Below are 24,774 nucleotides of genomic sequence, written 5' to 3'. Positions count from 1 at the left end.
TCAGGTAGGTGTGACCAGAAAGACAGTTATGCTGTTGTCCTGGTTTCAGTCCTGGAAGCAGCTGCACTGCAAATCCACACGTACATTACTGCTATACAGGAATAATAGTACGTGAAGCTAGGCTCCCTCAAATAATTTTTTCCTCTTCCCCCTCTTTTTTTGGGCAGTTTAATTCTCTTCACCACCTCCTTTTGTTATCAGGCAAAAGTCAGTGTTGATGCAAATGAAGTGGAAATATGTGATCCTGGAGAGGAAGGAACTGCAGCAGGTTCAGCTTAGTTCTGCTTCATGCGCTGTAAAAACCACAGTGCAAGTGGCTGGTGTGGGGGGTGAGGAGGATCCTAAATTAACTTTGAATTCAAGGTGTATCAGTCAATTTAAGAAACACTTATATTTGTGGGGAAAATTATTGTAACTTATTTACCAAATGACTTGCCAAATACAAAATGAAACTTTGAATTACATGGAAAAGAGCTTCAAGATTAAAGGCACAAAGTTACAAAGGAATGGTCTGGTGTGAGCTTCCAGTATTATAATTTGGAGATAAACAATAAAAGTCTCATATGTACTATCATTTTCTTACTAAACTTTTAAGCAACTTAAAGGTTTATAATTAATAGGAAGTACTGCAGGTTGTGCTCTATCGTGCTCATTTTCAGCAGTGCAGAAGTAATTTATTTGGTAAGTAATACTGTGCTGTGTTGATAAATGGAAAATTACTTAAATTGTATTGTTACTTCTAACTTTGTTATGTCTGGATTTGTATAGTTTATTCAGTGTTTTTATTAAAGTAGCAAGATGTTTGAGTAATTTTGTACTTGATCAGGGTGGTTCTACTTTGTTTATTTCCCCTTCCTGTCTGTCTTCTGAGCTACATCAGTTTATTGCTGTTCCCAAGTAAAGGGGGAAAAAAAAAAGTCAAAAGAAGTCATTAACATGTGTCCAGAAGTTTCAGAAGGGGAGTTGTAATCCTTCAGCAAAGTAATCTTGAGGTATTTCTAACTCACATATTTGTAAATGGGATTTGTAGATGCCGCTTAGTAAGTATTGAAATAGTTATTTCAGAATAGTTGATTAATCAGATAAAGTTGTATCTGAACATTAACCCATGCTGCTCTCACTTATTCCTTGTTTTCTATGAAGTTTTAGAATTCAAGTTTTCTTTGCCTAATTTAATATGTAATTTTAATATGTAAGAAGCTGATGTTTCTAGGAGAGTTTTTATAGCAAACTCATTTAGAATTCAAGTTTTCTTTGCCTAATTTAAATTTTAATATGTAAGAAGCTGATGTTTCTGGGAGAGTTTTTATAGCAAACTCGATTATCTGGATTTATATTCCAGTTAATACAATGATGGATTGGTGGTAAGCTTGGCCTACACGAGTTGTCTGATGTTTTTAGTTTTGAAACAAGAGTTAATTTATCTGTGGTAGTATAGAAAGCATTTCAGGAAATGAAGAACTGCTGTAGTATTTTCTGCTAGAGCTGTTAACACTTTACGGCTTACTCTGAAGAAAACGGCTCGTTTTTCCTGCCCTGTCACTCAAAGCAGTTTCCTTGGACTGTCCCCTCTCCATTTTAGAGGAATTATTGATTGATAGTTTACATAGTCATCTGGAGAGTTAACTACCTCATAGCCTAGCCTGGGAGGCCTACCATTTCCAAAGCCTTGTTGAGCAATGGTCTGAACTCTCTCCATTTTGATACAGCTAGCAGCGTGGCTGAAATGGCTCGGCCTTCGGGCAGCTCCCTCTTTCCTAGGCCACCATCTCCTCCTCACGCCGTGCCCTTAATGGCGCTGGTGCGGAGCAGCAGCAGTTCCATAGCGCGGGGTTCCTGGTAATCCCACCGGCACTTTTCCAGGACAGGTCTCTAAAAGGACACCTGGCCTGGCTGTTCATCACCTGACTGCACTCATTGCTTTCATCTGGAGGGACCTGCTGCCATCGGTACAGGTGCACCTCAGCCCCGGAACCTGTGGCTTTGTCTCTAGTGCTCTGTTCCTGAGTGAAGGCACCAGTCCTCCATCATCCGCCTGCTCTATTGGCCAACTGTCAACTCTTCTTCTGACAGCTTGCCCTCTCTCGACTTTACAACCTTCAGGTTTTTCATTCTTCTCTTTCTGATCTTCATCATCCCTGCTCTGTGCCTTCCCCTGAGGGGTCTTCTCTGGCCCTGCTCTCCCTCGCCCTGTCCTACCGCCTTCCTCTCGGTACCCGCTGTGCAAACAAGGCCTTAGAGCTGTGTCCTCACTGAAGACTCAAGATCTAATTCCCTACATCAGACCCTTGGCACTCTTGACGTCATCAGCCTCAATTAGCTCGTTTTTTTTGAGGTAATAGGTGTTAATTCTGTGTTGGGACTGCGTGACCTGGGGTGGGAATGGGCAGCCATGTGCCTTTTAAACTCTCAAGCTCCTCTGTTTTTACAACTATTTAAATAACAATTTTAATAACCTGGTACAAGACAGTAAGCAATTTCATACTTAAATGTCCTCTTCATTAAATTTATGTAGTCTGGGATGCGCTCCAGGGCATCCATGTCATATCTTTGTTTATAAAGGTTTTCTCCTTTCCCAACTCCCGTACTGCCTGGGGTAACAGCCTCATCTCAGTGGTGCTTTCCACCATCTGTGTTGGCGTAGCTACAAATTACAGGTGGTGTAAGCTCTTCTGAAAATTATGATCATAATAGTTTGAAGCTACAGTTATCAGTGGCTTTAAGGTTATTCAGCTTTGTTTTATGGCTCTTAAAATTGCTTTAGTCTGACAAAACTGTATCACTTAATCTGACATTTACCTCAGCTTTTATGGTTAACTCTAGCAGCTCAGCAGGCTCTAAATATGGATTTGGGGAGGTGGAGACAGGAGGAGAGACAGTGATTTGTGACTGATTTTCTTGAACTCCTTGGCACTGTGAAGTTTTGAAATGCAATTCAAGGTATTACCCTGGTGTTTTATGATGGCCTGTGAAATATGACCCAAATTTAGCCTTGCTGTGAGATCCTGAGAAATCTTGAGGTCTGCATGATGGATCAAGATGCACTAACACTTGGTGTGACAGTATCCATGGTGGTGTGATGCTGGTGGTCAGCAGCAGCTCCTTCAGCCTTGAGGCTCTCCTGCATTTGCTGCTTTTTTTTGCTTCTGGTAAATCCAAACAGCAGAGAATTGTCTGCTGTGAAATGAAGCACAGAGAAAGGAAAAACTATCAGGAGTAGTAACCAGCGAGAGGGAGAGTAGTGCCATGGATGGACCAGGAGCACGGGGTAACCAGGATCCAGTATTAAAACCTGAAATTCCTAAATCTCTAAATTGTTTTAGCACACATTAGCAAAACCCACTGGAGAAGTATGTCATCCTCTGCTGGTACCAGCAAGGCTGTTAATTAGTGCATGTGATTGAGTGTGCTCTGGGGAGTGTTCGTGTTTCTGTACTGAATGAGATTTCTGTCTCTAATATATATGAGATTTCTGTCTCTAATATATCTGCTTCATTTCTTGAAAAATTAGAACGTATTTATTAGTTCAGGGAGCTGCAGGAAAAAAAAAGCATCAAATGACCAAGGAAGGTAAATGTCCCCTGACAAACTGGAGTATTCCTATGTGGCACTGGTTTTTGTGAATTATATATAATTATATATAGTAATTTTAGAAGATATATTCTGTACATTACTTTGCCATATATTATTGCACTAGTTGCATGGTTATAGCAGGGAGGAGTTAGGTCTTTACCTTTCCAGCAGTTATAATCCAGTCTTATCTCCTTTAATTAGCTTAGTTTAAAGAAGAGAGTGTTACACTTGGTGATTCTAGTACCCTGGGTAGTCAAGTGCCTTCATTCTTTAAGGAGGTCCACCCAGCTGCTATTTATAATCTCATCCTTTTTACCCACAGTTCACTTTTTAAAGGGGAATTTCTTTTCACTGCAGAAATCTGGTTTTGACCAGTAGTGGGAGTGGGAAAGGGAAGGAGGAGTGTGAATTAGTAAAAGAGCTGTTGTATTAAAGTAAGCGTGTGGTGCCTAAAAGCTTTATTTATTGAAGGTGCTTAATTAGCTGAAAGATTTTGGGGGTATTCTGTTGTTGTTTTAACTCATGGAGTAAACATTTTCCAGTAAATTAAATAAAGAGAGAATAAGTCTGATTGATAATCTAATTTGCTAACAGTTATTCCTTGTTTATTCTCTATATAATTACAACATTTCTTTGATATATTCACTTTGTCCAGGGATATGAAAAAAATAGCCTTAAAAGACCTGGTAGGTAGGCAGGTATGCTCATAATTTTGACCAGTGTAGCTTCTTTAACTGAATGGTTTTGGGTAGTAGTATAATATTGCTGTAATATATTTTGCTTAATAGTTACATAATATTGCTTGTAATGTGTTTATAAGTGTGATTTGAGCCAGCATTGTGTAATTTCTCTATTTCACATAAATAATTTTATAACTTGTTGCTTGTGCCTTTCTGTATGTATTTTGGATGTGGCAGCTTAAAATGGTGAAATTTTTGCTGTAAAAGCTCTTGAATGTATGTAGGGCAATGCAAAAACATGTATTTTATTTGTGACAAGTGCGATTTATATTGGAAGTCTTATGTAACTTGAAAACATGGAGCTAATTTGCAAATTAATATAGTATTGATTGATTTATTTAAAATATATGTAAGCTGGTTTTCCTCTTAAACTGACTAAAAGCCAGATGTATTTCTCCTGGGACAGAGGAGAGCTAGCTCATAGTACAGGGAGGGCTTTAGTATGGAGCCAGGAATGCCTTTTTATTTATTTATTTATTATTTTCCTTCCTCCTCTTTGCAGTAGACACATGTTGATGTAAAGGAAAGGGGGAAAGAGGTTTTTTGGAGAGGAATTTTTGCCACTTCTCTTTCACAGTCTGATTGGTAAAAAGAGATAAGAAATTAGAAAATGTTTCTGGTAAAGTTATCAGGAATGATGCGAAAGAGAGTGAGAAAAATGGAGTTAAACTTCAGTGTTAAACACCTGACTGAAGAAAATGATAGAAATGTCTACTTCAGGTACAGTGTTTCAGCTTGAAAAGAGTAGGGTAAGGATTGAATTAAAAATTAAAAGCTAATGTTTTGCAGACTTGAAGCATTGAGGATCTTTTTGAAACCTTAATTATTTTCTTGGTTTTTGAAACCTTAATTCTTGTCTTGTGTGAAGAGTTGAGAATTGCATTAAACCTGGAACTGGTGGACAGTCGAGGTTATTAACAAGTGTTTTCTTTGTAGTTTGTATGAGAGAGAATCTGGTGGTGGTGGTCATCACTTTTTGAAGTTTCATTGTTGAAGAACCAAGAGCCTGCGGTAGGATGGATTGGTTTTGGAGGATTTAGTGACATTCCCGTGAAAGATGGCAGGACACAATGTTTATGTTTGTCTACAGATTTTGTTTATATTATTGGGTTGAGGATTTAATGGCTGTTATCTGCCACTCTAGGAGCATCAGGAATCTGTGTTCTTCTATTTTATAGCTGTCTTTCCCACTCTGTGAAGTTTGTAAATGGACATGGGTTATCTTTATCTGAAGTTTTGAAAAGTAACTGAAATGGAAATTACTTTTTAAAGCATTCTCAGTATGTAATATAATTAATTATTTGTCTTTTTGTCTCAATTTTTAATGCCCAAGGAAAAGTACGATCCACCTGATCCACGGAGGATGTACACAATTATGTCCTCAGAGGAAGCAGCCAACGGAAAGAAATCACACTGGGCAGAGTTGGAAATAAGTGGTAAGAAATTGAGGAATAGTCCTGAGTTACGGGCTCATTGCAAGTTAAGAGTAGCCTGTGTAGTATGGGCTTGGACAAGGAGTCTGGGTGGAGTTACCTATCTTGAAGTGAGCCAGGGTAGCAGCTGCCAGCCTGGGGTGTGTCCAGGGGAGGGGCTGGATTGGGATAACGTAGGGAGCTATAGGAGAGCTAAGTTGAGGCAGGTGGGGAATCCTAGCATGTAGGGAAGTTGGGAAGATGAGGATATGGATGCGAGTTCTTCGTGTTTTAGGAAGATAGGGTGGGTGAGGATGTGGATTTAACATGTGTTTTGTCAAAAAGAAGAGGGTGAAGTTGGGGATGATATACAGACATATGCTTTTACTTTAAGTAATGTAACAACAGTGTTGTATTAGTCCACAATGGTGTAGTTTCTGTTGGAGCAGAAGTTTTCAGTCTAAAAGCAGTTGTGAATCTTTGCTCTGTTCTTGAGATAGAAAAAGAAAAAAAAAAAAGAAAAAGATACTTCAAGAACCGTGCTAGCTTTGAGATACTGTTTGACCTGGATCTTTTCTTGAAAGTAAGATAATGCTCAGAATTCATAAGCATGAATTCCAACTGGTGTGGGACACTAGTCTCTCTTGATTTGTAGAGTAAAGTCTGATTTTGCTACATAAAGTGTGTAAAGAAAAAGGAAATTCAAACAAATATTTTAAGAATTTAAAAATTATTTTGTGAAGTTGTAAATTTAGGCTGAAGTTTTGCTTAAATATGGAAGTTCTTTAAGAGACTGCAAAAATTGTTATGTGGTATTTCTAAATGACTATCCAATAGAGACATTTATGGAAGGAAGAATACAAATCGAGTTCTTTGAATTGTGAAGAGTCTTTCTATTCAGATCATTGAACCCATGTCTTGCTTCAAGTGCCACATGCCTTGACGTGTGAATAGCATTCTTTACTTGAAGGTTACAGATACAGAAACCTAGTTAAATGCCGATTCAGGAATCAGCATTATATATATATCAGTGTTAGGCTCGGATATGCATTTGGGCATCTGCTGCCTCTGCGTAGGAAATGCATGAAGTGATGGCTCTTTTCTTTCACGCCTGGTAATCTCACTATAGACTGATTCCAGCCAAGAGAGGTGCAGGTGGTGAATATGGATCAGGGATGTTGATTGGAAATCCTTTCAGCCATAACAGTTTCCTTGATCACTTTCACCTGTTTGCAATGCAGAGGGGAAAGAAGTGTTAATACAATTTTTAAAATGCAGAGAATTATTGATTTGTATTTAAAAACTTCCAAAAGATTTCTTAATGAGCATTACAGCAGCATGAATCCTTGAAGAACTGTATGCCTTTGCCTTGCAAAGTAAAATGTGACAATGTTTTTGTTTTATTAATGTTCACACTGTCTTTTCCTTGCAAAATACTTGGTCATCTAATTCAGAAAGCCACAAATGTTTTAACTGCTCTCATTTAAATAACTGATTTTTTTTCACTGCAGACTGTTTTATGTGACTCACTTTCTCCCAGCTTGGTGGAAATGATATCTGTATTAAACCTTATGTTACCAGGGACTGAGTCCCAGATACACGTGTATCAGTGTAGCTTTCCCCAGGCATTAAATATTACGTTTTTTATTTTGAATAAAATAATTTAAGGAAAGGAATTACGATGTGTGTGTGTGTTGGTATGATACTAACCAGACTGTGAGGTTTTTAGAGGGTGTCATAAGTTAATTTTTGTCTTGGACAAACTGGTGTTGGTACTCTTCTTCTAATGGTTTTGGTACAGTCAGATAATTCTTGGAGAGAAGAAATGTTTTGAGACCTTCTGATAATATCTCACATTCCTTGCGTGCAGCAATGTAAAAATCTTGATTCTGTCACACAGATCCATGTTTCCACCCTTCAGTTTATACAGAAATCATACTGCTTTTTAAAATATCTGGCAATAGTTTATGCAGCTTTTAGTTGAATGCCAGATGGAAATCCATGTTCTCAACTAAGCATTTTAGTCACCCTAAATATAGTGCTTCTATCTGTTCTTGGCTGGATTAATGCCATAGAATAAAGATTTTTGGTTTGAAAGATGTTGTGCAGAAATAAGGGGCAAACCAAAGAAGCATTTTTCATCTCAAGCATAAACTATAGTTGAAAAAAATGTGTTTCTTACACCTCTGCTTATTATTGAATTCATGGTCAGTTAGTAAATATGTCTTGTTTTGTATGGAACCTGAGAAAGAGATGTTTTAAACCTTAAGTATGGATAGAAAAAAAACAATCTCAGCATCCCTGGCAACACCTTAGATTCTCTTACACATTGCCAGTATCTTTTTTTTTATCTATAGAATCGATTATTAATGCAATTTTCATTATAATAAATAATACTACTAATAAACAACAACAAAAAAACAAAACTCTCCCTCAAGCCCTGCCCCCCTGTCCCATACATACTTACAAAACGTGTAATTATTGCTAAACCTGTATGTTTTTAATGTTCTATTTTCTTTTCTGCCTTCCTTCCACAGGGAAAGTGAGAAGCTTAAGTTCATCGTTGTGGACACTGACCCATTTGACAGCTTTGCATCTCAGTGACAATTCCTTATCCCGTATTCCTTCAGACATTGCCAAGCTTCACAATCTGGTATATCTGGACCTGTCCTCTAATAAAATTCGCAGTTTACCAGCAGAGCTCGGAAACATGGTGTCACTCAGGTATGTAAATTTTAAACAGGAGTTAATATTATTCTCTTATTATCTTTGTAGCAACAATTTAAATTTCAGTATAATTTTTACATTCTAATAAACAAAAAGCATAAAGAAATTCCCCTTTCCTCACTTCTTTTTGTGTGTCTCCCTGAATATTTGATATGGTCTGTGCAGCTATAGCAATCCCAGTTTTTCTGTGATCTCCTATTCCAATGTATGACAGTATAGAATGAGCTTCAGAAGTGCTTAGTTTGAGAGCAGTCACCCATTTTATATTTTTCCAGGTCAAGTTTCCTCTCTTATGCATCTCTTTCCAGACTCTTTTACAAATCTTTATGTGGCATTTTTCTCTAAGAAATACAGCTACACAAAAGAGTTGCTTTTAACATGTAGTAAGGTAGGAAAAAGGTCAGATTGAACATTCATAACCATGCTAACTACATTTGTTTTCCTCTTGATTCATCTTTAGTAATTATTCTTAAAAATAGCTCTTATTCTGTTTATTTTATAACAGCTGTGACTTTTCTAGTATCATCTCCTTCCCTCCTTTGCTATCATGTAACTGCTTTCCTGTGCAAACTGGAGAGGAGAAAAAAAATGTTCTAAATGCACCTTTTTTCCCCCCCTCAATTTTACAGTGCCAAGATGTGTACAGTTTGCATGGAATGAGATACCTCCTTTTGGAAGTGAAACATGAATAGTGATGCCTATTTAGATTATAATTAAGACTGCAGCATTTCACTTTGTAAAAACACTGTTAGGTAAATATATAAATGGTTCATATAAGAGCAGATATTTACAGGCAACATTCTTTTTGCCCTTGACCCCAAAGGAAGAGCCTTATCTTAGGTTTATTAGACAGTTACCCGTAATTGCCTTCATTGCTTTTAATTTTGAAGACATTTATGGACAGCATTTCAAATCCAGAAAACATTTGAGTCTAAAAGAAACAAGAATGTTATTAGAAGTAAAGAAGACAATAGAGAAATAGACTGCCAGCACAGCTTTAATTAAACTGGAAGCAAAGCAAGTTTGCACATAGAAATATCAGTCATTGCATTTTCTTATGCTTTTGAAAAGTCCACTCTGTTGGGGAGGATTAAACTAGCTGATTAAATTGGTACTAAAAGCTCAAATTCCAAAGCAGTTAAAGTCTGAACCTTGGAGGCTGAGCAAAGGGACCTTGCTTTTTAGAGCATAATTGGCAGCTCTGTTTTGTAGTGTGTGGTGTGGTTGTTTTCAGCTGTGAAGTAGTCTGTTGTAAAGAAAGCTTTGTGTTACTATTTCAATTAAAAGCAGTTATTACTAACAGGTTTCTTCTCTCCTTTCTCCACTCCTCAGGTATTGTGAGTTAGCGGTCCTAAATTGACTGGAACATTCTCAAATTCATTTTTGTACTTCATTAGCATCCTTTTATTTTCATCAATCTTTTTCCTTTTAAAATATTGCTGTAAACATGACACCATGCAGTTAGCTTAGCACTGTGTAGTCATCAGCAGTGTCAAAAGATACTATGCCTTCTTCCCAACACTTTTTTTGCAATTTCTTGTGGCTGATTCTATGAAGCTTCAGTTCTTTCAAGTCCTAGATGTCTTCTGAGGTGAGGAAGCTAAAACTTGGGAATGTGAAATGGGTAGCTAAGGTCTAGGATCTCACTAGTTTTCTATCTGTGACCTAAACATAACATTTGAATCCACTGTGCGCTCTCTGTCCTCAGTAACTGCAGCTGATCCAGGATTTCTTTTTGCTGGGGTGAAAGTGTAGAAAAACCTGTAAGTGCATCCTATGTGATAGAGCTCTGCAGGTCTCAGCTGTGCTGGAGTTTTATGTTTCAGGCTGACTCTTACTGCAGACACTTCCCGTAGCTTCTGGGAAGATGTTCAAAGTAATGGTTATTCAACACTTGGCATTGCTGATATCCTGATCTACAGAAATAATTTGTGCTCTTGCACTTGAGAATTGATAACAGATCTTCCAGCTCCCACATCTGGAGCTCTGGGTTTGTTCTGTATGGCAGAGCTCGCCTAAGGCTCCTTGCATCTCCCTTTTTACTACACGTACTTGAAGAAAGAGGTGTCACAGAGAGCAGTGAGATTTCTGTTCTTTACAGAAAGAGGAGAAAAGATAAACACTGTAACATGTTATCTTGGAAAGCTCAGCTGTAAAACAGATTCTCTTGATATGCTTTAAAGAACTGGTGGGATTTGCTCTGATCCCCTTTGCTGTGTAGAGGGGGCGGGTTCTGCGGAGGCAAGGATCATTAGAGAAAATAATTCTTTCATCCAAGAGAGAAGGTGTAATGATACCTACTACTGTGCCATTCTTTCAGCTCAATGTTTTTCCTCTAAAAGACTTAGTATATTTTTTTTTGTAATTCCTACATAACTTATTTTAGACTTCAGCAGTGCTTTGAAAAACTCTTAGAGGGAAAAGTAGCTTCCTAAAGAATAAACTAGTAGCTTTATAATATCAAGTAGAATATAATCCCTAAAAATAATAACCATTTAAATCTCAAATGTCTGTGGAAGTGCTGAGAAGTTGTGGAGATGTTGACTTTTTTCTTAACCTCCTCATCCTCTCTTCTGCCTGCCATCTGCCTCATTCATACTTAGAAACCCTAGAATGACACAGTGAGCTTCTGAGTTTCTTTCTAAAATATGCTATTTTGTCTATCTGATTTTTTTATTTAAAAAAACCCTGCTTGACTAGGTGTGTTACAGTCTGGCAATCAGTTGAGCAGTGACTTGACATTTTTAGATAACCCAGTGAAATAAAAACAAAGTCCTCTCCTGTATCTTCTTCCACTACTCCACACCCCAGAGTGTCTCTAAAACAAGCCAGTTTACTTTTACCAAGGTTTGGCAGTGAAAATAGGCAGTGAAACTGAGAGAATTTCTCAGGAAGTCTAAAAAGAGCTAAGGTAACTGTTGGCATCCAGGTTTCCTTTTTTTCTCTTCTCTTTTTTGTTGCACTAAAATACTTTTCAAGTCTCTAGAGACCAAGTTGTAAACACTTTGAAGTAGCAATTTTAAGTTCAATATGGTAGAGAAAGTCTTCACTGCTTAGATGGGTATGCATTTATTTAAGAAAGTGAAAAGCTCCTAACAAGTCCATTGTCTATGCTCAGTTCATTGGGATATCAGAATTCAGGACATGAATTCTGTTCCTGTCTGCATATTGTTTTTGTAAGATAAAAACCACATATTTTGTCCTAACACTGAAATTAGGAGAAAAAATGAGAAAAAATTACTATTGGAAATGACTGTTAGATGGCCATATCATAACTCTAATCATTCTGCCATCATCCTGGATTTTTTTGCTTATTTGTTTTTTGGGATATAATTTCCCTTTATTTGGCCTTTAGTCATAGCCAAACTATTTTGTGATCTGGTTTGTTAGAGCTGTTACTGCTTCATCACTTGTAGTTGTTAAAGTATTTAATTATTGCTAATGTTTACAAAATTTCTGACTTTTTAAGATGAACTTGCCAAACAGCTGCTTTTCTCTGTACTTCATCATAAGGTGTATTTTGTCTGTGTGTGTGTGTTTTGAGTACAGCAGGATTTCCCTAACTACTGCTGTTTAGTCTTTGAGCTTTTCAATATTGTGGTTTGCTAGTATATTGTTTCTCTTTTAGTTAAACTTTTTGTACTGTGCTGCTGAAGACAAATGTTGGTCTGTTTTTAGCCCTATTTGATTCTTGTTCTGTCTACAGGGAACTACATTTAAATAACAACCTGTTACGAGTTTTACCTTTTGAGCTGGGAAAACTGTTCCAGTTACAGACTCTGGGTCTGAAAGGTATTTCTGCTTTTTCTTGGTGTCTGTGTTCTGCTTAATGATACCACTTCTGAGATATAATGCTATAGACTGCTAGTTCATAAAATATTACTCAATAGCAATCCCAGATGTGGCTACTTACTCCACAATTATAAATATTGTTATTTAGGGATTATTTTAAAAAAGAGAAAGAATGAGTTTGGCGAAGCACTCCACTTATAAAGAGGTTTGCTTCTCTTTCTGCAGAACAAGCAGAAGCTTTCTGTTGTTGCTTGCATAGGGGTTGAATACAGTGCTGCTTTAACTGAGAAATAGTCAGCAGTTACCTGTAGGTATTCAGCCAGAAAGGGAATGTGTTTTGTGCTGCTGTAGGGTAACGTGCTATTTATGCAAGCAGCAATTTAAATCTTTTTTCCAATTTTTTTTTTCTATAAACTGTATGGATTCTACCTATAAAATCACTGACCTCAGGGGAACTTGTATCACAAAATCAGGAGCACTGAGTGATGCAATGCCTCCAAACACTGTTAAGTCTCAAAAGTCTTTTTCTCCCAGTTAGAACTGGATAATTGCAATGTGCACCGTCCATGAAAGCTTTTACAATCTCTTAAGTGTTTGGCTGATGGTGGACTCTCTATAGAGATATGACTGGCAAATAAACGACTGCTGGATGTTTCACTCATGTTGAGCAAAGTGAGCATATGCAGCTCTCACATTCGTCCTCATCAGCTCTGCCTGCATGTTACACCATGCCAGTTCTTCACTCCTCTCAGATCCAGTGACCACACTTGGGGGGGGTCGATCAGAAGACAGACACAGGAGGGAATGTGGTTAACTTCATATCTAGTGTTCTGTGGGATTGAAGACTTGAGATCTGAAACCTCTACATAGTTCCTAGTAGATGCAGTACCTTTTCTCAGAGATGCCAGCTTTAATCACTGATACATAAGTGTGTAATGGTTCTGTATTCAATATTCAATATTTCTGTCTATCTGTGTGCAGGAAATCCGCTCACACAGGATATTCTGAACCTTTATCAGGAACCGGATGGGACACGAAGGCTACTGAACTATTTGCTTGATAATTTGGCAGGTACTGCAAAAAGAAGTAAGTGATCATTCTTAAAACATTTGTTTGGGCTGTACAAAATAAATGTGATTATCACTTGTTGTATCTCTTCTTTAAAATGTCCCATAGTTTCAACAGAACAACCACCTCCAAGATCTTGGATAATGTTACAAGAACCAGACCGTACAAGACCTACAGGTACTGTAACACTTTCAGGATTTTTCCTTTTATTTTTTCCTTTTCCTTTTATTTTTTCCTTTTCCTTTTATTTTTTCCTTTTCCTTTTATTTTTTCCTTTTCCTTTTATTTTTTCCTTTTCCTTTTCTAAAAGCTATTGATCTTTACTATCTCCTGAAAATAAAAAAAGGCTTAAATCAACCAATAATCTGTGAAGTGCTGACTGGCCTGCTGAAGTAGTTCTGTCTCAGTTGGAACACCTGTTCCAGATTTATCCATCTTTTACTGTAAAGTAATTTCTTTTTAATTAACATCCTCCTCACAGGAATTGAAACTGTTGTCCACAATTAGTTAAATAGTTGAATTATAACAGGCTTAATTGAACGTTTGTTAAAGAATTAAAAAAATGGAAGATCATGAGCATAATTTCCCAAAAACATATAATTTTATTTTTTTTTTAAGTAACCAGTGTATCATCTTTGACTCAGCACTTTTCTTGCTGTCTGTATTCAGGTCATGTTTAATGGTTTACTAATTTTTTTCTGCATGAATTGTCTAAAATACAGCCTTTTCTATTTACCTGCACACCAAAGATATTGGTGCATTTTTGTCTTATATTGCAGTGTCTTCTCCTTCAGGACTAATGCACGTTACTTTCCCCTATTGATTTTATTAAGGCAGCTGCTTCAAAGATGATGTTAATGCAGCTTGTCTTTTTCTATCACCTGTTTATTTTCAAAGTGCTGGGCTTTGACCCCCAGTCAGCCCAAGATTGTTGCCTCAATTTGCTAAATCCTCAAGCTGTCTTGTTTCTTTTTCCTGAGTTGTACTCCACCTTTGGGAGGAGTTCCCAATAAGCTTCCCAGTAGCTCACTGTCAAACTGCAAATTCCTTCGTGCTTTTTAAAAACAAACAAAAAACCCCAGCAAACCAAAAACCAAAATCCTGCTGCTGGATTACCTGTCAAGTTGCCCTAAACTATCTCATTATCACTCCTGAGTACAGAGAGTTAAGTTTCTTGTCTTTAAACCTGAATTGTAAGCTTTTTGAGGGGGAAACATTTCAGATATTACTTCGTCTGTACTTTTTCATTGTGCAAAGACATCCTTACCCTGCCTGTGGATCTGTTAGTGATAATTAAGGTAGATTTTAAATAATCTGTTTGAAGAGTTTGCAAACCTTTGTATAGTCAGCAAGTGTACAAATAAACTTACCTTGTTTTAGGCTTTTCACGGTAGAGCACTGTTTAGCTCCATTAGTACATTTGTCTGCTGCTTACTGCATGAACCATATAAAGAGGAAGTTTGGTTTTTGTTTTCTAATTAAATGCTAGAAGACAGCTGCTCTAAATCCAAACTTGTAATTTATCTTCTTGGGACATACAGATTTTTTTTTTTTAGTATAGATACTTGAGCTGTGTTTTGGTTGAAGCGAGAGAAGCATGAATTGATAAATTTGCAGAAGACAAAAGCGAAGATGATGATTGTGTGTATATATAATTTTTTCTTTTTTGTTAACTATATCAATAAGTATAATTATTGTTCTGCAGCCTTGTTTTCTGTCATGTGTTACAACGTACTCTGTGATAAATATGCTACCCGGCAGCTGTATGGCTATTGTCCATCTTGGGCATTGAACTGGGAATACAGAAAAAAAGCCATTATGCAGGAAATCCTGAGCTGCAATGCTGACATCATAAGTCTTCAGGTAAAACATATACTGTTATTTCTTTCTCTTTTCTATTCCCATGTGCTGGTTTCTCTATATTAAATGTATTTACAATAAACGGTCTGTTTTCAAAACCTTCTGAAAACAAAAGAAAAAAAGAAGTGGTGTTTAGAACGTTATTTGTTGCTTGACATCAAAAGAATGCTTTTCAGCCCACACAGTTGGAATGTGAACCAGCAGCTGCTGATCAAAGAAATGTATGTGGGGGTGTCTTTGTGCCTGCATGTGTATCTGGGACTATAATTGACATGTTTTCAAATAAAAGGCTCAAGATAATCATAACTCTGGGGATTACAGAAATTCATTTCTATTTTCTTAAAGTAGGGATATTGCTCTCAAATTTGCATTCTCTGATATACTTACATCTTACAATTCTTACAGTTTTTTTTTTCCCCTTAATTTGAAAGTGATTTACACTTCTGAAGAGTCTAAATAATATCAGTCTTCTGTATTTTGCTAATAGTACATTCATGCTGTGCTGTCTTATAATTTTATAGGAGGTTGAAACAGAACAGTACTACAGTTTTTTCCTGGTAGAATTGAAAGAACGTGGCTACAATGGATTCTTCAGTCCAAAATCTAGAGCTAGGACAATGTCAGAACAGGAAAGAAAACATGTTGATGGTTGTGCAATATTTTTCAAAACAGAAAAGTAAGTGATGTGTTTTGCAAAGCTTTCTATTGTGTCTTGGTCTTTTACATAATTTCTCAGGTCAGTCTACAGCTTAAACAGTTTGGCATGAGTCACCCTTTTTGTAGCTGTTTGGTGTTTCTTACAGAGCATTCCTGTTGTTAGAAAGAGCAGTCTGTGCAAGAGAAATCATTCTGTGCATAACTAGCAATAGAAAATTTTACCCTGAAGTTTTGTTTAAGTTGAAATTCCATTCTGTTAGAGCAATGCAAATTAGGGGTTCACTAAGTTATACTTCAGTTTTGAGTGTGTGTGTCCCAACCGTTTGATGTTAGTAATGAAAAATGAAGCAAATGTCTTATTTCCTTGTAGTTTTTGAGTCAAGGAATTGGTAATCAGCCAAATAGCTGAAATAAGACCTCAGATGATACTGCCTTTTTGATTGTATTAGCCTTCTGATAAAGCAACAGACAAGGCACTTAATATCACTGCTTACTTCTGGAAAAAAAAAAAAGCCATTATTTAAGAACTGCAGCACTTACTGATTGTGTTATATTGTACTTGTACAAGTGTTTGGATGTGAGGGTAGTAACTTCCCTTCCTCCTCCTGCTTTCATTCCTTTGTGTCTGCAAGGAAATGTAGGTTTGATACTTTTTTGGCTTAGATAAAGTATTTAATCCTTCTCTATTAAAGCTGCATCATGGAGCAGTTTCTAAACTGGTGCAGAATTAGAAACAAGCACTCCTTTTCTATAGTTTATCAATCTCTCTCTCCCTCTGGAAATAAAACATTTTAATTGAAACTAAGGTAGTGTAAAATACATTAAAATATTGAGAAAAAAATATATGCTTTGATTTCAGTTTAGGATTTTATGAAATTATGTGATTGGCTGAGATTATAAATCACATCATGAATGTGTTTGAGCTTTAATTAAAAGGAGAATTATCTGTGACATTTCCTTTTGTATCTGGCTGCTGGAAAAAAAAACATATATGACATTTCTCTTTCAGATTTACTTTGGTTCAAAAACATACTGTTGAGTTCAATCAGCTCGCTATGGCAAACTCTGAAGGTTCGGAAGCTATGCTGAACAGAGTCATGACAAAAGATAACATTGGAGTTGCTGTATTGTTAGAACTGCGGAAGGAATTGATAGAAATGTCATGTAAGTCCTATTTAGTGTGATTTTTATATTTTTTTTAAATAGTTTGTATTTTGTAAATGAAAGAATTGACTTTCGTTACAGTAAACCAGAGAAATTAGGTTCTACAGATTGATATCTTTGCACGTTGTGTGCTCAGACAAATCTATTTTTCTAAAGAGGATTTTGGGAAAAGTATTACTTAAATGATGATTTTTTTTTTTCCATTTACACCTTTTTGCTTAAAAAATACAAAGACTTCAATGTGAGTGGTTGTTGCTTGGAGTTATGTACAGAATCGAAGAATTGGTCTGTTTTCGTTGTGTGTTTCTGGGTCATGTATCTGCATCATTTTAGCTTGTTATTTTCTTCACTGTCATGCTTATACAACCTGCTTGTTCTGCCCTGTCATTCTTAATTTAGGAAATGTAAATTGGCTTTATAAGTATGACAGTGAGAACCTATTCAACCTGTGTTACATTTATCCAAATGATATTTTATTAATTTAGATTCTAACAAACAAGCCTTTTAAGAAGCACTTCTAGCAAGAGAGGTAACTTACAATGTGGATAACTTAAAATTCAGAACTCGCTGCCTAATAAGATATGAGCAGCATCTGTTTACTATCACAACCTGAGGAAAACTGTTGTAATTTTTTAGAATGACACTGTATGCCTGTGATTAGGATTATCTGTTATTTATTTTAATTCACAGCATTAGATACATAAGCATTACCTCTAACAAGATTGTCTGTTAATGGTCTTGAATGGGAAACATAATTATTCCTAATGCTTTGTATCAACTTAAACACTTAGTAGATGAAAGAGGAGTTGTATGACCCTCTTAAATTGTATTGACGTTCTTCAGGTTATACTTGTATTTTATTTTATTTTTTCCTCCCCTCAAACATCTTGTTTAAAATTCAATAAGAGTGTTTTCTGTTGCTGACTGTGTAGTGTAAATAATTGATTTTAAATTTTAGCTGGAAAGCCACATCTTGGGATGGAAAAGCAGCTAGTTCTTGTTGCTAATGCCCATATGCATTGGGACCCAGATTATTCTGATGTGAAGCTGGTTCAGACTATGATGTTCCTGTCCGAGGTAAAGAACATTATTGATAAAGCTTCTCGTAGTCTCAAACCTGGTGTTTCGGGAGAACTTGGAACCATTCCACTTGTACTGTGTGCAGATCTCAATTCTCTACCAGACTCTGGTAAGAGTTCTATTTCTCTTTTTTTAATTTTTTTTTTTTTTTTAGGCTGTTGCAAGTGTGTAACAATTTAAATGTTAAGGTCTCACTTTTTTTAAAGGAGTTTTCAGCTTCGAGAATATGTTGTTTGATATTATAAACTCTAAAGGTACTAAGAAAATAGAAAGAAGGACAAGATAGAACTGTTCTTTTGTGAGTGACCTTATTGCTTATGCAGTAATATAGCTATGTCTGGTCTTTCAGAAGCATTTTCATTCTTATAATACAATACAGGAGTGGAAAGAAAGAAAATATCTTCCAAAAATAACTGGAAACATTAGTATGTTATTGATAATAGGGTTTTCTTAATTTTAAGTGTGAGAAGATAGGTTCTATTCTTCAAAGATGTCAGCATACCATAATTTTCTGCAGCTCAAATATTTCAAGACTTCTAAAATTCAATACATCTCCTACCAGAAAGGGATTCTTCAGAACTCTTTACTAACATACTACTTTTTTTTTACTTGGTGGCAACTTTATAATAGAACTGAAAAGAACAGAATCAGCCATGGCCTTCTTGGCTTTCTTGGGTACCCAGCTGAAGTGCTGAACTCAAGAGCCATCCTTCCTTCTTATTGCTAGCTGTTCAATATCATAATCTCCATTCCTGGTTCCCCTTCCTTCTGGCCTCTGCTTGGCAATTCATTTTAACATCTGTTAGGGTTGATAGGAGCCATTACTGCACAGCAGTACTGAAAACCTGATTCTTTTTGATCCCAGGAAGACAAGTATCGCTAGTGGCTATTGCAATAGCTAGTTCATGTGTCTGATTGTGTCTTCAGAACAACTAATTGCTTCTTTTACCTTCCAGAACCTTAACACAGCTATTCAGAAATTAAGAGGTGTGACCATAGTGTTCCAAGACACAAATCTTGTCAATTTGGTTTCGCAGCATTTTTAAAGTTAGCTTTATTTGGAGTAGTGTTACAAAATTTGGCTTTCTTGCAACGTTTTAGTCGAAGAACATTGAAAGCCAGGACTGGAGCATAGAGAGGAGGGAGCCACCTAGCATATATAGAATTCTGCTTTCACATTTTTCATCTTCTCCCCCAGTTTGCTCCTTATTAACCTTCTAATTTTTTTCTAATCAAAGCACGTTTCTGATCTAGGTGTCGTTTGCTCTTCACAGACATATACATTGTCTTGCAGTATTTGAAAAGAACTGCTGCTGACTGTATTGTATATGTGTTAAGGTTTTGCTTATATAAAGCATAAAATTTTGTGTATGACTCAAAGTACCTACACACTCTCATTTACTGAATGCTTGTTAATACCTTCTTGTATGTATGTGTCTCTCCTAATAGGTGTTGTTGAGTACTTGAGCACTGGTGGAGTGGAAACAAACCACAAAGATTTTAAGGAACTGAGATACAATGAAAGTCTTACTAACTTCAGCTGTAATGGGAAAAATGGAACAACAAATGGAAGAATTACACATGGTTTCAAGTTGAAGAGTGCCTATGAGAATGGTCTAATGCCTTATACAAATTATACATTTGACTTCAAGGTAAGGACTTGGCTGATATTTTGGAAATGTTCTCTATATTGAAGATTAACATTAGTTAATCACGTAAATGTGATTTGCTGGGCGAAATTGATTAACCAAGAAGTTAATCCCTTTGGGTAGCTAGCAATAAATTCACCAAGTTTAGTTTGCCGTGTTTTAAATATAGAGTGTGCAACAGTTCAGTCTCCTAGAAACCGAATTTTCCTTTTTATTGTTGGTAACTTGTAATAGATTTGCAGCAGTTGGGGTCCTGTTAACCTTCCCTGTAAACAGGAAGATTCTGTATTTTAATACTCCAAGCTAAATTAAATAGTACAACAGGGGCACTTAAGCTGTCAACTGCAAGGAAATAATCCATGTTGCTACTGGAGAACTCTCAGTGCTCTGTTGCCCAGGGGAAACAAAGATAACTCTTTGCCTCTTCAAAATCAGATAAATATGATTTGAAGGTATGTAGGAAATTGGAAATGCCAACCCACAAAAGCAGAGCAGAGGTGATACAGGGTGAACTTCTCTTTGGTTTTCCTAATCTGTATTGGGATACAGGAAGTAGAAGCCTCCTAAGCCAGTGAAGTGCTGTAGAGAAGGAAAGCTAGTGTGTCACTTACTCACCTGTTGGTCAGAAGAATAACTTGAGTCAAGAATATATACTAATAATCGATTTTATTTCTTCTCTTGTTTCAGGGTATTATTGACTACATCTTCTACTCCAAACCTCAGCTAAACATACTTGGCATTCTTGGACCTTTGGATCATCATTGGTTAATAGAGAACAATATAAGTGGTTGTCCGCATCCACTCATCCCTTCTGACCACTTCTCACTTTTTGCACAACTGGAGCTTTTGCTGCCTTTCCTGCCTCCTGTAAATGGAATCCATCTCCCTGGCAGGAGGTAGTCAAGTACATTTTAGAGGGCAACCTCAATCTAACTTGTACAATTGTAAAATCTGAATATAGAGGAGTGAGGTATGGCCAACAGGGATTTTTTTTTTTTTTCTTAATAATCTTAATCTTAAATCTGATTATTTGCTAAAGACATAGTAAAAGCCAGGTGCTATCAACAGACACAATTCTGAGCCCAATATCCTTTGTATACCGTTCGACAGCGATTGGTGCATTTGCACCTTTCTTTAATACGTTACAATTAACCTTCCTGTTTCTTTTATCCAACGTGACATTTTCATGCCTTGAAATAGGGAATTGTTATACAGTATATTCTCTTTGCACAGTTATCTGTAGCACTACTTTTTTGAGGCCAGTAGGAACATCCACAGAACATTCTTCCGTACTTCACTCCCTCCTTTTTCAGACTTGTTTGTAAAATATAGAATTTGAATTTAGCCTTTATTGATTGTATATGAACAACAGAAAACCTGATTTATGAGATTTTGTACTTTAAAAAAAAAAAAAAGAAAAATCAGATTTGGAAAATGATTGTATTGTAAACTAAGGCTAAATTTTTATCTGTTTTCATGTGTTATAAAGGCCAGCTTGTAAAAGAGGTTGTCACAGGTTTTCTCTGCTAATGATTTGCACTGTTAGGGTTTCGTTAGCCCTTTTGTACTACTTTTTATGTTCAATTGAGAACATTGCTTTTAAAATCCAAACCTGTAAAATCTTAATATCTTACAGAGACAACTAAATACATTCTGTCTATTTCTGATTTAAAAAAAAAAGAGAGAAAAGCATAGAGTTCTCACAGAAGAGATAAGCTAAGCAGTGAATATAAGTAGACCTGTACAAATTGAGAGTTATTGCTGATGTGAATACACTCAGATATTTTCTCATCTCTAACTTTTGACGTAAAATTTAAGGATACTTGTGTACAGCTTCTTCATTTCTGTTTTAAATACTTGTCCTATCTCCACTGTGCCTGCTTAAATTTGTTCTCAACTAGCACTGCCTGTGCATGCAGAGAGATCCTGTGCATCCTCTTTTATTTTTTTAAATAATGTTAACACTTGTGAAAATTTTATGAAGATACTTTTGTATAAGCTGTGGCATCTTTTTTCCTTTGTGAAGCATTGAATATCACACTTTTTGAACATGTTCAGGTTATGGGTACACCGTTTCTAGCTTCTAATACCCATGCACTGCTTCTTTCAGTGTCATTGCACAGTGCTGTTTTTCCCACTAAGAATTACTATCATGTGAATTCTCTTCCGTTTAAGTGTGTTCCTCTGTTTCAGAAGGTATAATTCCTTGAAGAAAAAAAAAAAATACCAACCAACCCTACATTTTCTATTGATGAAGCAGTGTAAAATAAATGCATTTTCAATACAGGTCCCAAAGACAATTCTTCAGATCATTTTTTTTAAAGTGACCAAGTCTTATTTTAAAGTGTCAAGCAAGACTAAAGTTCTAGTGTACCCTCAGTGCCATTTGTGTCATAAAGCCAAGTGTATAACAGCTTACAAATTTAACTTGTCTATTTGTATCCTAAAAGGGAGAATTTGTTATCTCCTTAAACTAATACAACTTGAATAATCAATGTTAAAAAGAGAAAAAGAAAAAAAAAAAAAGAGATAGCTTGGTCTTGAACAGCTTTTGTTTCAGCTGCGGGCAGGGAAGCAAAAGGACACTGAGCATTAAGAGAAAACTTTCTAAATATTGTTAATTTTTATATATAAAAGAGTGAATTGGTAATAATGATTCAAAATTTTATTGAAAAGTAGTCAGCACGTAAGTGCTCAAACCGTTCTGTTTTCAGCTGAAAGTAAAGAAAAAAAAAATTGCAAACAGTTCGGATATGTAAAATGTACATTTTAAAATTTCAGTAGGAGAAATTTTGATCTTGAATCCTTGTCTGGGACCTGATCTCTTGGGGTTATTTTGTTTTGGTTTTAGTTGTGAAAACACCAAACATGTCCAGTTTATAATCAGTACATTGAAATGCTGGTAGTATTGCTGTAGTAGACTTAATGCGTAGTGTTATGTTTTTTTCTGTTTGTTTTTTGGGGGTTTTTTTGTAAAGTGTGAATAAAAAGGTGTTTTACTCTTGTTTCCTTAATGATGTCTTGGTAATGTACATCATGACAATTTCCAGTGATGACGAGCCCATTTAGCTTGTCAAACTGAGCAAACTGTTTTTTCTTTTCTGATTATCTGGATTGTGTAATGAGTCCAGAAAGCTTTACAGAAGGGGAAGGGAAGCACTTACTCATTTTGTATTTCTTAGAGGGGGATAATTTACTTTAGTAGATGCTGGAGCTTGAGTGCACTTGTTAGATTCTAAAGGTTTGAGCTTTATCCCGTATGTGTTCTCCTGTATTGCTTAGTCTTAAAAATACCTGAGTTTCTGACAGCATGTTAAAATACGGCCCCTTGTGCTTTTGGAGACACAACTGTTCCTGCTTAGTCACCTTCCAGTCTAAGGGTCCATTTAAGTAACTTGTTTCCTCCAGCTTTTATACTAGTCCCTCAGGTCCCAATTGAAAACCCACTGAATACATTGAAGACACTCCTTTGACTTCACTGGGTTTTATCTGGACTGCAGCTATGACTCGGGGGCTGAAGGAAGGAGAAATATTTTTAATATAGGGAAAGCCCAGCTGGCACCAAAACAGAGCTGAGAGAAACTTTGTCAAACAATCTTTCAAAGAAAAAGAGAGTCCTGTGTCAAGCAAATCTAACTCAAAAGTCTCAGTTTCCAGCTATAACATAGAATAAGGCAATAAACCGTGTCTTCACAATATCAAAATGTTTGCTTCATAGTTTTTAACATTTAAATGGTTATTTGCAATATTTTTATTTGAGGTGGTTTTGGGTGTTGCCATAATGTACCTTCAGTGTTCTTGTTGTAAAAGCACATATAGCAAAAGTCACAGAGCATCCTTGGGGTTCGAAGGATTTATTTAGGTTAGACCAGGCTTTTTTCCACTTAAAGTACAGTCAGCCATATCTTGTCTAGTTTTATTTACATTTACCTAGAATTCTGGGTGTCAAAAGTGTAAATTGAAATATACCTTTAACTAAAATAATTGATTAGTACGAGACTAATACCACAAGTTACTGCTTTTAACATAACACGAGTAGGGGGGGAAAAGACCATATAAGTCGATGGGTGTTGCAATTATTTTGTCCTTCTAGCAGCTTAAAAAAAATTAAAAATAAATAAATTGGCTAGCATTTGACAAAATTGACTTTAAGAACATTCTATGTATGCACCTTTGATGTAACTTTAGGAAATCTCTCAAGGTGGTTTTTGGTTTTCTTTTTTTAGAGCAGACTTAGAAAATAGCTTACGGTTTGCTTTTTCAACCACACAAAACCTGTATGAAAGACAAAATAATTACAATACCATTTGGGGAGGGGGCGGGGAGGGGAACCAGAAAACTAATTACACTGTAAAACTTAAAAAAATTCACTTAACCGCTGAAGTAGCAAGCCTTTTTCATCCAGCCCAACACAGTATTTTTTAGTATGTTAACTGCTATTCTTTTCTTTTGGTTGCATAAATTTGTAATACTTAAGTGTCTTGGTATGTTTAAGTAGTGTCTAAAATAGAGTATCTTAGTCTTTATTCACAGTACTTCTGTATAATGTGTAATGCACTGGACTAACTCTTGTTTACCATTCATGTAACAAAAACCAGCACATTATCTGCACTAAGCTCAAAGAATGTTGCATTTGTCTATAGGCAGCTCTTCAATAAGATAAATGGGAAACTGAATATGGTCTGATGGTAAACAAGGGCTTTTACTGTTCTCTTCAGTGGAACTTTCTTCTTGGTCAAATTTTAACTAGTTAGTATTATATTTATATACAGGGTCTTCTTTTTCTTTACCAATGTATTTTCCTACTCATAGCTGACCAATAAATCCAATATCTGTTTCAAACCTTTTTGAAGTCTAATTCATATTTTAACTTTATTCCTAAAGCTTTTCCTGAAGAGTTGCACATCAGACCAAGTGAGTGAAGTGTGTCAAGGTAAAATAGAAGCATGAATGAAACTTAATAATCCCAGAAAGACTTTCCTGTCCTTCCTGTAACTTTTTAGATCTGCAGACCAGAAAGCTACTTGAACCAGTTGGCTTTGGATTGCAAAG

The 24,774-nt window shown here is 36.2% G+C and overlaps 1 protein-coding gene across 3 annotated transcripts; it reads left to right on the top strand.

Annotated features, from left to right (window-relative positions):
• The first annotated feature begins 5,637 nt into the window (after positions 1-5,637).
• CNOT6 (CCR4-NOT transcription complex subunit 6) lies at positions 5,638-23,223 on the top strand. 3 transcript variants are annotated; one of them, XM_010172449.2, is made up of 11 exons: positions 5,638-5,749; positions 8,263-8,449; positions 12,159-12,244; positions 13,226-13,315; positions 13,421-13,489; positions 15,018-15,175; positions 15,694-15,848; positions 16,839-16,993; positions 17,952-18,182; positions 19,523-19,725; positions 20,410-23,223. In XM_010172449.2, the coding sequence occupies exons 1-11, from the start codon at positions 5,638-5,640 to the stop codon at positions 20,620-20,622; spliced, it is 1,659 nt and encodes a 552-aa protein (XP_010170751.1). In that variant the 3' UTR covers positions 20,623-23,223. The 3 variants fall into 3 exon arrangements, with proteins under 3 accessions (XP_010170751.1, XP_028941900.1, XP_010170750.1); XM_029086067.1 differs by having other exon boundaries at positions 15,018-15,217; XM_010172448.2 differs by having other exon boundaries at positions 13,226-13,330.
• Positions 23,224-24,774: the final 1,551 nt, after the last annotated feature.

Source organism: Antrostomus carolinensis, unplaced genomic scaffold, assembly GCF_000700745.2.
Source record: "Antrostomus carolinensis isolate BGI_N321 unplaced genomic scaffold, ASM70074v2 scaffold1157, whole genome shotgun sequence".
In the NCBI taxonomy this organism is placed as follows: domain Eukaryota; kingdom Metazoa; phylum Chordata; class Aves; order Caprimulgiformes; family Caprimulgidae; genus Antrostomus; species Antrostomus carolinensis.
The sequence above is the reverse complement of the archived record's forward strand: the minus strand, read 5'-3'. Positions and strand labels throughout refer to the sequence as shown.

Bases quoted from the DNA above. Each gene is read 5' to 3' on its own strand.
- CNOT6 (XM_029086067.1), top strand. From the start codon at position 5,638: ATGCCCAAGGAAAAGTACGATCCACCTGATCCACGGAGGATGTACACA. The intron at 15,218-15,693 runs GTGCTGGTTTCT...ATAATTTTATAG, and splicing joins TTTCTCTTTTCTATTCCCAT to GAGGTTGAAACAGAACAGTA. The intron at 19,726-20,409 runs GTAAGGACTTGG...CTCTTGTTTCAG, and splicing joins ATTATACATTTGACTTCAAG to GGTATTATTGACTACATCTT.